This window comes from Rhinolophus sinicus, linkage group LG02 (genome assembly GCF_036562045.2).
Source record: "Rhinolophus sinicus isolate RSC01 linkage group LG02, ASM3656204v1, whole genome shotgun sequence".
Lineage (NCBI taxonomy): Eukaryota > Metazoa > Chordata > Mammalia > Chiroptera > Rhinolophidae > Rhinolophus > Rhinolophus sinicus.
This window is the reverse complement of record NC_133752.1, coordinates 50094442-50108840: the sequence shown is the minus strand read 5'-3', so window position 1 is coordinate 50108840 and position 14399 is coordinate 50094442. Positions and strand designations below refer to the sequence as shown.

The window sequence follows — 14399 nt, the reverse complement described above, 5'->3', positions numbered from 1 at the left end:
ATATTCCTTCCTTCACCACCCCACTCATGCCTCCACACTTCCTTCAATAGGAATGAAAAGCCACAGGGAACTGTTGAAGAAAACACTGCCTTTTTGAAACTGCTTCAATGACTGCATTTCATGGTGTAACTGCCTTCCTAAACATTAGACAAGTGTACTTCTGTACTTTCCAAAATGTAAATTCATAGACTATTCATTCCATAGAGGCCATCTTTTAAAAAGGTTTAGTTCATATAAGTCTGGGAAATCCCACAAATCATATCCCCTTCTAACAGAGATTCACAAACCACATTAATTAGTCTACTAAAAGATGGAAGAATTCCCACAGCAGAGAAACCAGAGTTTCCACATACTTATTTGATCACAGATCTTACTCTTACATAATACCTGTTAATATCCTAGTTTATTCCATAGAAAAGATTGAGAAACACTGGCCTATATTAGCTCCTATGTGGTTGCGGACAGGTCATATGTGGTTCTGTACCCACCATAGATCTTCTTACATAACGTAATAAAGCAGGAAGTGGCATTGCCCCACTTGCTAGAAACCCCACGCCCTACAACCCTTCCTGTCTAGCTCTCATTTGCCTCTAAGTTCCTCATGCAGAGAAGAACCTGACCCCAGCCCTCTCCCCCACCTTACAAGTCCCCTCAAATGGCTTTATTCAATGGGGATGGTGATTCAAGACTCCTAGGTTCTTAAGTGTTTTTCTGGGACCATCACCAATGTCCATCCCTTGAATCGGAGATAAATAACTAAGCTGGCTAAAAAAGAAACCAGCCTGAAGAGCGTGATGGCACTTGTAGGTCTTTCTGTGTAATTAACTAGAGGAAAGGGAAGGGTTGTGAAAAACTGTTCAGCAAAGGACAAAAGACAAGCTGAGCACTGACCTGTCTGGGCCTGAATGAGTTACAAAGAGGAAAAGGCAGATGGAAATGAAAATGAGGAATGACCTTTCTCCTGGCTCTCATTTCCTTCCTCTGTAAAAGCTTTGAGTGGCCTTTTTAAAATCTTCAGCACAGCTGCATGCAGCTTTCTCCTTCAAAGCTGTGCTCTATGCTCCCTCTGCTGGCCCTGCATGGCAATTAGATTTAAAACCAACTAGGGTACCCTGGTTACATTTCAGTGGCCTGCAGGGATATTTGCCATCTACATATCCTCTCTTACACTTGGCTAAACTTCCTGACAAAGATGAGAATTAGCAACAAGAAAAGAAAAGGGAAGTAGGAAGGGAATGGTTAAATGAATGGTAGGTACTTCATTCTATGAAACGCAGCCACCTAAATTGTGTCCACCAATGTGTGAGGTGCCGGGGATAAAAAGATTAGTAATACTTGGCCTCTGTTCTCAGGAATCTTACAAGTTAGAGAAAAGAGACCAATATATAACATATTTCTCAAAAAGGAAGAATTTTAGAAAATTACTGTAACATGTGCCCTGAATGATGATTCAAATATGTTCACTGAACCTATAATGAGGCTCCTCGCATAGCCAGACTGTGCTTTCTTAAACGTGCATCTTATTGGAGAGATTTGGTTACATAACACTATGGACTCATAATGATGTTAACAGCCATCCATTATGGAACACCTACTAGGAGCCAGTCACAATGTGCTTTGTGTATGTTAGCTCATTTTATAAACCAGTTTCAGCAGTGGGCCTAAGGAAGAAACTGAGGTTCAGAGATGACAAGATTACTCACCTAGAAAGTGGGAAAGTCAGCATTCAAATTCAGGCCTGCTTTGCTTCCCACTATACTACCCTCAGACATTACCCAGTTTCCACAAATATCATAGCTACCTGAGGTTGCCCTCCACTTGGTTGCTGAGTATAATGGAAAAATCTAACCCGACATTCAATAGTATCCTACATCATGTTCACACGGGGCAAAGCACTGTGTGCTCTATGAAGCTCCTGCACTTCAGGAGCTCACAGTATAATGGGGCAGGGGCTATATACAAAATAAATTAATATAGCTAATAGATTTTCTATATGCCAAAAACAGCCAGTTTCAAACCATAACAGGGAACAAATTCCATTAACAAAAGCATCCAAAATACCGCGGGGCAGGGAAACATTTTAAAATTTGTCTAGCCTTTATGTAGAAACTTACGGAACTTTTACAGGAAGACATAATAAAGAATGACTAGAAAGACAACCTACGTCCCTTGATGGAAAGACTCAATATTCTAAATACATTAATTCTCTCCAATTTCTTAAAGTAATTTGAACTACAGTTATTGAATCATTGTGATATCAGCACAGAAACAGGCATAAAAATCAACTCTCAAATCCAATTTACAATGTATGGGGGTAATTTAGTCTATGGCACAAGTGAACTTTCAAATTAGTGAGAAAAGGATAGTCAATCAATTGTATGAATTTGGGGAAACACAAATTCCTATCTCACAAGAGACACGAAAACAAATTCCAAGTGGATTAAAGATTTAAACATTAAACAAACAAAAGTGACAGGAGAAAAATAAGGAACTATTTTTATATGAGGCTAAGAAAGGAAGCCTTACCTAACATGACAGAAAGGTCCTACATCATAATAAAAAATGTTTGACTAGGTAAGAAGTAAATATATCTGCAAAAGAACAGACACCAAAAAGAAAAAGAACATGGTAGCTTCAGCGGAAATATTTGAAAAACATATCATTAGTCAAAGATAACATATTATTAATCAAAAAAGAATTTTCAGAAAAATGTGTAGACATGTATTCATTAATGTTAAATATAAAAATAAATTTTTAAAAAGGCAAATATAAATTAGATTATTGACATGGATACTTTTATGGGATGGTAAAAATAAAGAGGTTTTTACTGGTATATTGTTTGAATTTCTATATAGATCATATATAAGGAAAAAAACTATAAAAATATTCCATTTTGAAGAACAATAGTAAAAGAGAGCTCTTACATATTTACAGGAGAATGTCGATACTTAATAAAAAGCATCTTGAATTAGGGTGTACTTGAAAGTCTCCAGCTTATGGAATATTTACAAACTCTCTAGTGACCTTAGAAATTGGATGATTCAAAAATTAGTGACTTCTCCTTCTGAGAAGGTGACCTCTAAAAAGCAATGACAGCAGATTTGCCGGTCAATAAAAGTAGTTATGAGGTCTAAAAGCTTATTTTAAAAGAAATGGACAATGAGGAAATGTCCCATTTCTCCTTCCCAAGGATCCAGCTTTTCACCACTCTTTCTGCTCCATCCTCAAGGTTTTGTCAAACTATCAAGGGAAAGATGGAAATATCTGTGATGGTTTTTTTATATTACCTGATGTGGTTTTTGTTCTCAGTTATTCCTTTTGCATAAAAATAAAGAACAAAGAAAATGGAGGAGGAAGAGGAAGGACAGAGGGGCAAGAGCAGGGAAAGAAGAAGAAAAATTCTTACCTCTTAATGTTTCAGAATAGATTTTGGAAACTCCCTGGAGAGTACATAGAAAGAAAAGATTTGGGACAGCAGAAGCCAACACTGGTGCCACACATTGAAAAGAATGTCTGGGGTGATAGGAGGTTCCCAACTAGATTTGCTGACGTTTCCACACCCTCACTTACATCCATTCCCTAAAACCACCTTCCTTCCTTCAAGCCTTTAAGAGCACTTCCCTTTGCTTAGACTGTCCTGTCTTTCCTTACCATTTAGAGAATTTCAACCGTTTTCTAAGTCAGACAACTATAGGAGGGTAGAGAGTCCAAAGGAAGCAGTCCAATTAGTCACAGAGTCCCCACTGGGAGGTGAGAAGTGATGGACGATGGTGATGAGAAGACTATCAGTAAATTGGGGATCCAGGTCTTGTTTCCCAGGTAAGAGCTGCTCCCCACATAACAACAGAGTGACAGCACCATAGGAAGGATGCAAGCATGTCATCCCAAGGCTCCCAATACCTCAGAATGGCATGAGGGAGCAGCAGAAAGTTTTCCTCACTCCCAAGAGGGCCACAAATGTGGCTGCGAGAGAACCAGAGCACCTGAAGGTGCCTTGCGGTTCCAAATAGAGAGTATGTCAACTAATGACCAGAGACAGATAAAAAACAAACTTTAACAGCAGATCCCACCTTAGAGAGAGATGAAGGTCATAAATCAGAAGATCTCCCCCTCCAGCAAGTTCCCCCCACACACTGATACCACTCCATGTAGAAAGAAGGGGAAGGGGAGTTCCTGAGTTAACTGAGGGAACCTGACACTGACTAGATTAATCTTCAGAGATCAGGTAAAATGGGGCTTAAAGAAAGATAGAGTTGTGTTATAAATTACATTTTACATTGCTGTAGACCTGAATTTGTGGACTGTGCAAAGTGAACCCACTACACAGGACTGTTTTAATGACGAGGTGAAACTGAGACAAGGAGGTCCCATATATACTTCTCCAACTATCAGATGCTTGTTGTCATTACTACAGCTCATGATATTGCCTAGTCACTTTCACCTCCACTATTTACTAACCAGAAAGGGCACTGCAATGTGGCCAAGTTTACTCAACTTATTTTTACTGTAAGCAAGAATATACCAACATATTACCTCAGAAGTGACATATTTTATTTTCCTTCATGTAAATAATGTAACCAGAGCTTTTAATTCAGTTACCCCACCTGTAATACAAAGCATTATCTCTAAGCAGATTAGACACATTGATTCAAGATTTCCTTTATATAGGAAGATACTTGATTCAACAAGGCATTTTTATCAAGAGCTACAGTCCAGACCAGTTTTGCTGCTTGCTTGTCAAATCCAATTTCATTGCACTGAGTTAGTATAAACTCAGTTGACTACCTGTCGTCACGTCCTGCCGTGGACCCCAGAAGGACAATGATTGTTTTACCTTTAAAGTTATACCATTGGGAGCAAGAAAGTAATTTACATTAATGTATTTATCACAATAAGGATTGCAATTACATATCTACTGTATGCTATTTTGCACAATTACTTAAATTTGACAACTATCCCCATTTTATAGATTCAGAAACTGAGTCTCAGAAAGGTTGTTACATTAAAGGCACAGAGTAAACAGCAATGTCTATGTCTGAATAAAGGTTGTCTGACTTCTTTCCACTCTTCCACAATGCCTTGCTAATGAAAATATATAAGCTTATCTTAAACTTATACTTCTAAAAATTCTTGTCAAGGAACTCAAGGTCTAGGATAACAAAAGTCATTCTACCACACTCCTACCACTCTCATCTCCTGCCCACTCTACCACACACCTTTGCTCTGCCACCCTCACTTACATCCATTCCCTAAAACCACCTGCCATCCTTTAAGCCTTTAAGAGCACTTCCCTTTGCTTAGACTACTTACTATCTTTCCTTCCCATTTAGAGAATTCCAACCCATCTTCTAAGTCAGATAGCGACTTTGAAAGCTTTGCTCCCTCTCCCAAGGATTAGCTGCCTCCACTCCAGGTTCTGCAACTTAGTTCATCTTTCCATCAAGGCGCACACTTGGCATTTATCTGCATGTGCCTCTGTAACCACTACTAGAATATGAATGCCTCACAGTGAGGGTCTGGGGCCTACAAGTCTGCATGACTGTTAACCCCGAAGGCACTCACCTCATTGTGGGAGTTCAACAAATGCTTGCTGAGTTCTTAATAAGTTTTATTTTAAATCAATGCCTATATTTTACTTGTGTTATATTGTGGATTAATTGTGTATAGATAAGTACACTGTGAAGTAAACTGACTCTTAAATAATTTTAGAGATAACTACAAGAAAGGCTTCACTCACCTAAGCCTGTTTTTACAGACTTCACCGCCAGTCTCACCACAAGCTCAGCCCACGCAAGATGTGACCCCGCCTCCCTCTCTGCCAATCAATCGCTCCCCGCGCCTGCGCAGGCACCGCCCTCTCCCGGAGCCCCGCCCCAAGGCTGTCTCTGGCGGTTAAGTCCGGCACGAACCTTTCCTTCACTGGCCCGCCTACTATGACGATCACCTACAGCTGCATTGCTAATGGCCGAGCGATCTTAGCGGATCTGGCCTTGACCGGTGGTTCCTATCAGGTACACCTGAGTCGGCACATTCTCCTTCGCGCGTTCTTCTCTTCCAGGGTGGTTCCTTCCCCCCCGCCCCTCAGGACACGGCGCTGCGGGGCGGTGGGGAGCAGGCAGTGCGTGGGGAGCAGAGGCCCCGCCCCCGCGAGAGGGCACGCGCGGCGGCCGTGCTTGTGAAACGGTAAATCCCAGGCCGCAGCCCTCCAGGCCCGGAAAACAACGGAGCGGCGCGTGCGCCTCCTAGGGGTTAGGCTTGGTGCTGCACGCGCCCCGTTTGGTGATGGTTCGCAGCCCTGTCAATTCCTGAGGCTCCTTAAAGAAATGACTGACTGTTCACACATTTATTGAATATGTGTTAGTTGCATAATCCCTGGGTAAAGGTGTGGAGGATGCAGCAATGACGGGAAAACGCACGTGGAGTTATAGCTTGATAAGCTCATTGTCCCTTTATATCCAAGGGCTGTATACAGTATCCTGCGATGTAAAAAGTGTTTTAATGGAGGTAGGTTCTCTAGCATTCAGGGTGAGTGGCTGCTTGCTGACCACAAAGGAGGTGATGTTAGGGTGCTTGGCTTAGAAGCCAGGCACAGAAAGGGGGATGGGGACTCCGTGCAGAGGAAACAGCACAGTGTGTTTGGGGAACCTCAAGAACCTCAGTCACAGGGTAATACCATGTAGAGGCTAAAGATGAGGTCAGAGAAGTGGGCAGAGGATAGTTAATGAAGTGTCCTATGTTCAGTTTGTTTTCCTTACCCTAGAGAAACTCTGAAGCAATTAAATATAGAGGAATAGCATGATCTGATTCATCTTCAGCAAATCTGTTCTGGTTACAGTCTAGAAGGCAGACTGGAGGAGAAAGAACCTATTAGGATGATACTGTTATAGTTTATGTAGATGATCTAAGGGCCTGAGTTAAGGTAATGACAGTGCAGATTGAAAGGGGGCAGATCCTAAAAAAGACTTTGAAAAACTAATAGGAACTCAGGAGTTAGTGACCTGTTGAATACGTGAGATAAGGGACAGGGTCATGCCTACTATGATTTTTAATTTTTTTTGTTTATTCTCCCCCTTTATTGAGATATAATTGACATAAGATTGTGTAAGTTTAAAGTATACAACATGATTTGTCAATTTTTTTATTAGGTGGCATTAAACAAGATAGAAACTACGTGGAAGAGCAGGATTGTAGGGGAGGGAGTCAGAGGGAATGCAGGGGAGGACAGCATAATTTGAGACAGCTTGAATTTTGTTGCCTGTTGGAATTGGCCAATCATTTGTGTATTTATTCCTCCAGCTCCTTCCAAAAGCTTTAAGTTATAAAAACGTCCATTAGGTAGCACTCAGAGGGTCAGGGCTAACAGTTGAAGATAGCAGAAGTGCGTAAGAATGCCCAAGAAAAGTATAGAGAGTGAGAAGAGGACCAAAAGGTAGGACACTGTTTAAGAACAGAATAGAGAGTTGGGTCACCAGCTAAGAGCAGTGGTGTCCTGAAAGCCAAAAGAAGAAAGTTACAAGAATGTTTCACACCCCAAAGAAGTTGAACAAGATCTAAAAGATATTCATTGGACTTAGAAATTAACAGACGACTGGTGACCGTTAGCAGTTTGGAAGCAGTGGTAGAGACTGAAGCCAGATTGCTTTAGGCCAGGTGAATGAGAGATGAGGAAATAGGGAGAGTGAAGTTAGATTGTTCTTTCAAGAACTTAGAAAGGGAATGAGATATGGGGAAAGCTAGAAGAAGCATTGTCCAGGAAGGGGCCTCATTTTTTAATACAGGGAAAACTTTCGCATGTATGTAGGCTAATGAGAAGGAGAAGAGGTTGGAGATATCAGAGAGAAGGGGTCTGTTGGTGGAGCAAGAAATGAAGTAGCACAAAGGGATGGAATCCACTGTGGCAGTGGGGATGTGAGCCTTGAATTCACAAATGCCCTCTTTCTCTTGCAGAAATTAGGAGTGTGGATATAGAGACATAGAACTTGGTATCCTTCTGGGGCTCTCTCTTTGCCAGTCCCTTAAATGCTGTGTTTCTCAGGGTTCTAACTTGAGTCCTCTTTTACCTTGACACATTCATTCACACCCATGGACACCCTGACTTTCATCACTGTCCAATCCATTTCCAAAGTAATCTCCAAGGTAGCTTGCCTACTAGAAGTTCAAACATATCATGTCCAGAACTAAATTAATTCTTTCCTAAATGACGCTCCTCATGTATTTGTAGTCTCACTAAGTAGTTCTACTGAGCCATTCAAGCTGGAAACTAGGAATCACCTTCGATTTTTTTCCCCTCGACTTCACCTTCACATTTATTCTTTGTCACCAAGTTCTATTAGTTCTATCTCTTGAGTATTATCTTGAATCCATCTCCTTGTTTCTGAACCACGTAGCCATCTAGGCCCTCATGACTTGTCACCAGGGTTATTGAAAGTGCCTCCTAACTGATCTCCCAGGCTTCAGCCTTGTCCCTCTCAAAACCAGCCCCCATACTGCTGCTCACGTGATTGTTCCTAAAAGCAAATATGATTGTGTCACTCCCTTGCTGAAAATCATTTGGTGGCACCTGACTACAGTTCAGAGTAAAAGCCTACACTACTGAGCCTGGCATTCAAGGCCCTCCCTAGTAGGGCTTTTCCATGATTATCATCTTCTCTTCCAGCCCTCCTGAACTTCATGCTGTTCTCCAATGTCATCAAGGTCTCCTTTTGCATCGCCTGTTCCCTCTCCCTGGAACCCACTTGTCTCCAGTTTTTGTATCACCTCTTCTGCACTTTGAGACTTTTCTCAGTTTGTCCTTGAAGCCTTCTCTATGCCCTAAACGTCCTTTTACAAACTACTTACAAGCTGAATTAGAATCTTTTTTTACCTCTGAGTCTCTGCCATCAGACTCCGTCAGGACAGGGACTGTCTTCACATAGTAGGGTCTCAATAAACATTTAATTAATTAAGAAGGGGAAAAGTCGAAGGAGTTCATAAGCCCAGTGGCCTCTCTTTATGAAGACTGTAGGAAGGAAAGAAAGTGGAAGGGGGTGGAGCAGTGTGCATTTGGAAGAAAGGATTAAAGGTTTAGAATGACTGTTGTGCAAAAAGCCAACCTGGGAGAAGAAAAGGAAATGACAAGGTGCTTTAAGGGACAGTTCTATTATGTCTTTCCTCGGTGCTAAATATTAATGTCACAAATATTTTATATTCATTAGAGAAGTGTTGGTACCTACCAAAGTTTAATTATGAAATCAAAGCGACTGCTATTGTAGGGGCTTTGAGATGGACAGGATTGTAGAGATCATCTTGCCCAATTCCTTCATTTTTCACACAAAGAAACAAAGCCAGACAAGTCTTCTTCTGAAATTGTGCGGCACTGTTAGTTCCAAAAACAGTACTAGAGCCCACTTTGTCACTCATTTTATTGCCTCATGTGGCCATTTTCTTTGTTTCAAATTTTGCTATGATTTTATTGTTTATACACTCTAAAAGAGACACTTGGGGATAGCTAGGGGAATATGTTCCAGTGATAATAATAGAGTAAATGAAGGTTTATATATTCCCTTAATTTTTCACGGTTCTTAGGAAATCCTTTCCTAGAGAATGCCACCTGGATTATCCCGGCAATACCAAGAATTTTCAAGTTTTACTCTCTACTGTTAATAATAAGCTTTACCTCCTAAAAAGTTTTTATTTCAAGTGTCATTTTGTGAAAATTGAAAAATTCATTAGGAGTGTGGCTATTCAAGGCTTCTTAACATAACTTTCAGTTTCCTTTTATACTTCTAAAGTAAGTTAATGGGATTCCATACAGTTCATTTTTGTAAAATATTCTGGATAATTGTAACACCTTGCAAATAACCAAAGAATGAGCCCCATTCTAAACAGATATAATACATCTTAGCAATTATTTGTTTTATAGAAAGAGATCAGTGAATAACAATAAAATTTTTTATCTTTAAAAAAGACTTATGGTGTTCAGAGAATAAGAGATGAATACTTTTAATCCATTAACATTTTATTTATAGTTTCAGTGACTAGTAGTCACTGAAAAAATATTTGATTAGATAGTGCTTCCCAGTCTTGAAGCCATATATAAGATGTGACTGTAAAAATAAGATTGATTATCTGGTACAACCTATATTTGCACACTTATATGTATATTCACAGTGTATGTATATTTATGTAATTTTAATATTTTCCTTCAGATTCATATGAATATTTCATGATAACTTGGCCTCTTACCATGAATTATGAATAACCACCCATTCTTCTAGTAAACAGCTGTCCCTTAATAAACTAACTAATCAGAGCATAGGTAAATTTAGGAGAGGAATAATGAACAATACTACAATCTTCTACAAAGTAAACACTGACAATTTATTTTTAGGAAACAGCAGCAACAGTGCTTAAACTAGTGCTTCTTAGAGCTGAACGAAACACCACAATTCAAATGGGAAGGTAAGGTATATTCTAATAAAACTCAGCTTTTTAACAATTACCAGCTAATCATTCCAATGGTAATGTCATGAGGAAAAACATATATGAGTTGCATATACTCTTGATTGAACCCTCAAAAATGAGAACTTCTATATGTAAAAGTATGAAATCATGAATGGGAACACCAAATTCAAGATACGTAGTTGTTACCTCTACAAAGGGAAGGGAGAAGCATGAAATTGAGGAAAGATATACAGGGGACATTAATTGTATCTGTAACATTTTAACTGAATGGTGAATCTACAAATGTTCTTGTTATCTTATTCTCCATACTTTTTTGGTATATCCCAAATATTTCATTAATAAAAAAGGAAAGTTCCGCTTGTAAATATCTTTAATAAGACCACTCTAAGCTTTACTTGGGACATTGCGTGGTATGGGCTTGAACAGTCTTGAAAACATTTTGATAGTAAAGGAACAGGTAGGGAATAAGAGCACTTCCATTATTGTTAGACTCGTCATTGTCTGAGTAGGTTTGTTTTAACGTTCATATGGTAAAATAAAACAAAATACATATTCAGCTATAAAAAAAAGAATGAAATCTTTTTTTGTGACAACATGGATGACCTTGAGGGCATTTTGCTGAGTAAAATAAGTCAGACAGTGAACGACAAATACTGTATGATCTCTCTTATATTTGGAATCTAAAATAACAAAAGAAAAACCAAGTTCACAGATAATAGAGACCAGATTAGCGGTTGCCAGAGATAGAGGGGAGGAGTAGGAGAAATGGGTGAAAGGGGTCAAAAGATTTTTTAAAAATACAAAAAACATATCAAACGAATTTATAGCTTTATGAAGTTTTACAAGGGAACCCCTCTACCAACTGCAACTGCCACCTAAGCCAAAAAAATAGAACACTGCCAGCCACCCCAAAAACCCCACCGTGTGTCCTATCCATTCACAGCTTCCTTCCTCTCCCCGAAATCACCCACCATTTCAGCTTCTATAGCAGTCACTTAGCCTGTCTCTTTCTTGCCTTAGCACCTAAATACACCCTTCAGTTAGTACAGCTCAGTCCTGACCATTTTTTAATTTGGTGTGGTGTTATTTAAATTTCTTTAATCTATTTATTCTCCCTTCCTTCCCTTTCCTATCCTTACAATTTGTTGTTGAAGAACCTATAGAGTTTCCCACAGACTGGGTTTGCTGATTGCATACTCAAAATGAAGTTCATCACATTCCAAACAGCTGGATCAAGAGGCTTGATCCCTTCGGCAAGACTATGGGTGTTTTTTCATCAGATGGTACATAATGTCTGCTTATACCTCCTTTTGACATGCTAGCAGCCATTGATATTCATTGTCTACACCCTAGAGCCATTCATTTATTGGAGGTTTTAAAATGGTGATATTCTAGTTGTTTTCACTTATTAGTATGAATGATTCCAAAAAAGAGACACTTTCCCCGTCTACGATATGCTTACCTGTATTGTACACTCTCATCTCAATCTTTTGAGGACTTCTTCCCTGAACTCCAAGCTCGGGTATCCAGCTGCCCATTCCGTATCTCTGTTGGATGTATGATAAGCATCTCAAACTTAGGTCCAAAACCAAGCGTCCTCTTGGCAGTCTTCCACACATTAACTTTCCAGTTTCTTAGGCCTAAAACCTTTATGATGCTTGACTTTTGTCTCTTTTACTTCTGAATCCAGTCCATCAGCAAATCCTGTTCGTCTTTACCTTCCAAATATATCCAGTCTGACCAGCCCCACCAAAACCAGTACCAGCCCCATTACCATCATCTTTTGAGCTACCTGATATAAAGTTAGGTTCATTTTCTTCATTTTGTTTTTGATTTTTAAGGGTTATACTCTTAAAATTTGATTTCATGACATTTTATAATTATGCAAAACATTTATATGGTTCCAATGTCAAACCTACAAAACAGGTTTCCTTTGAGAAGTCTAATTTTCATTCCTTTCCTATCCACACTACACTCTCTCCCCTTATATAGGTAACCATTTTGAATAAGTTTTTAGTTTATCGTTACCCTTTTTTTCTATAAGAGACACCTACATATATTTGTATTTCCTTATGTTAGCATATGAGAATGATAGATAAATGGTAATACATCATATACACTTTTCTCCACCTTGTTTTTCTCAATTAACAGAATGTCCTGGACATACTGTTAAGTTATTGAAGTTTTTTAAGGTATTCAACTTTAACATTGAAAGATGTTTTCTGGATGTAACTCACTAATAACATACTAAGCATAAATTTAAAATATCTCCTTTCACATCCACTATCAATTTACTTCAAATCACATAAATTACTTTCAGAGAAATGGTAGAATTAGCAACTCTTTTTCAGCAGACTCCTCCCAACTTAGAAATAAAAATATTTTCCAAGTGGGGATTTTGTATCCCAATTTCATCATTAAAAATATTTGTAGCGGGGCCGGCCTGATGGCGCAGGCAGTTAGAGCTCCATGCTCCTAACTCCGAAGGCTGCCGATTCGATTCCCACATGGGCCAGTGGGCTCTCAACCACAAGGTTGCCAGTTCAATTCCTCGAGTCCTGCAAGGGATGGTGGGCAGTGCCCCCTGCAACTAAGATTGAACATGGCACCTTGAGCTGAGCTGCTGCTGAGCTGCCGGATGGCTCAGTTGGTTGGAGTGCGTCTTCTCAACCACAAGGTTGCCGGTTCGACTCCCGCAAGGGATGGTGGGCTGCGCCCCCTGCAACTAGCAACGGCAACTGGACCTGGAGCTGAGCTGCGCCCTCCACAACTAAGACTGAAAGGACAACAACTTGACTTGGAAAAAAGGCCTGGAAGTACACACTGTTCCCCAATAAAGTCCTGTTCCCCTTCCCCAATAAAATCTTTAAATATATATATATATATATTTGTAGCATATTGTGTTCATGATATATGATATGAAGGATTCATATTTAAAGGGCACATACTTTAAATTTTCTGCCTCTAGGATTATCTTTTCTACCTGTTTCTGAGATGCCTCATTCTCGTGTCTATCCAGTTTAGCATTTGACCAGGTCAGTTACCTGTAAACCATTTGGATATAAACTGTTCAGAATGAGTAGATTAAAGCCTAGGCACCAAGCAACTATTTTTGTTGCATTTCCCTAAATTTTCTGGTTTGTTGGGCAGTAAAGAGGGAAGCGTGTTCCAGAATTCTTCTAGCCTCCTCATAGGTGACTCTGAGAAGGCATGAAAGGTCTAGAAGTTGGAGTGGTCAGGTTATAAGGTACACTTTAGCATGGTATAGGGGAATTTAATTCCTCCTCCCCAACTCATCCTGTTTTCCAGAATATTTGGTGTTGGCAATTTACAATTTTTAAATTCTAATCTATTGTGATAGAACTAGAGCCAAAAACTGTCAAAGTTGAATATGTCTGCCTAAAAATATAAGGATAGAAAAAAATCAGTGAATATAGCATTTTCTCTTTGATCAGAATCTTGATTCAGTCATGGAATGTGAGTGACTTCTATCAAAGCCATTTAATTAATACATATATATGTGTATGTATGTATATATGTATATACACACACATATATAATTAATAGATTTTTCTTTTTATTGTAATTTGTTTTTAGTTATATAATTTATTTTAAATACATATTCAAATTTTATAGTTTTTCATTTAACACAATTTACTTTTTTCAAATATATAAAAGATATTCTAATTATTATGATTGTAAAAAGTTGTCTATATATCTTTTATACTATTAACAAGAGCTTGAAAATGAAATTCTCTGCATGAGTACTTAATTTCTCCAACATTATCATGTAAATGAATGTATTCTTTTCAAAGCTTTATCTATCATAGTCTCTTTATTGATGGAATCACTTACCTATGTGCCTCAGACAATGTCTTGGATACTGTAACACCATCTGCATTTCTTAAAAATGTAAGTAATTTCTTATACTATTTTAATAATTACTAATGGTTATT

At 39.0% G+C, this 14399-nt stretch overlaps 1 protein-coding gene and 1 long non-coding RNA gene across 2 annotated transcripts in view; one reads left to right on the top strand and one right to left on the bottom strand.

Annotated features, from left to right (window-relative positions):
- Nucleotides 1–5797, bottom strand: part of LOC141569849 (uncharacterized) — a 114559-nt gene extending 108762 nt beyond the window's left edge. Inside the window, exon 1 of the long non-coding RNA XR_012493630.1 lies at nucleotides 5738–5797. This is a non-coding gene — a long non-coding RNA (uncharacterized LOC141569849). The remainder of the gene's footprint in view (nucleotides 1–5737) is intronic.
- Nucleotides 5798–5865: 68 nt separating this feature from the next.
- LOC109447228 (uncharacterized) overlaps nucleotides 5866–14399 on the top strand; it is a 28221-nt gene continuing 19687 nt past the window's right edge. Inside the window, exons 1-3 of the mRNA XM_019731364.2 lie at nucleotides 5866–6011; nucleotides 10370–10440; nucleotides 14259–14355. Of these exons, the coding sequence (XP_019586923.2) occupies nucleotides 5934–6011; nucleotides 10370–10440; nucleotides 14259–14355 (246 nt within the window). The 5' untranslated portion in view covers nucleotides 5866–5933. The remainder of the gene's footprint in view (nucleotides 6012–10369; nucleotides 10441–14258; nucleotides 14356–14399) is intronic.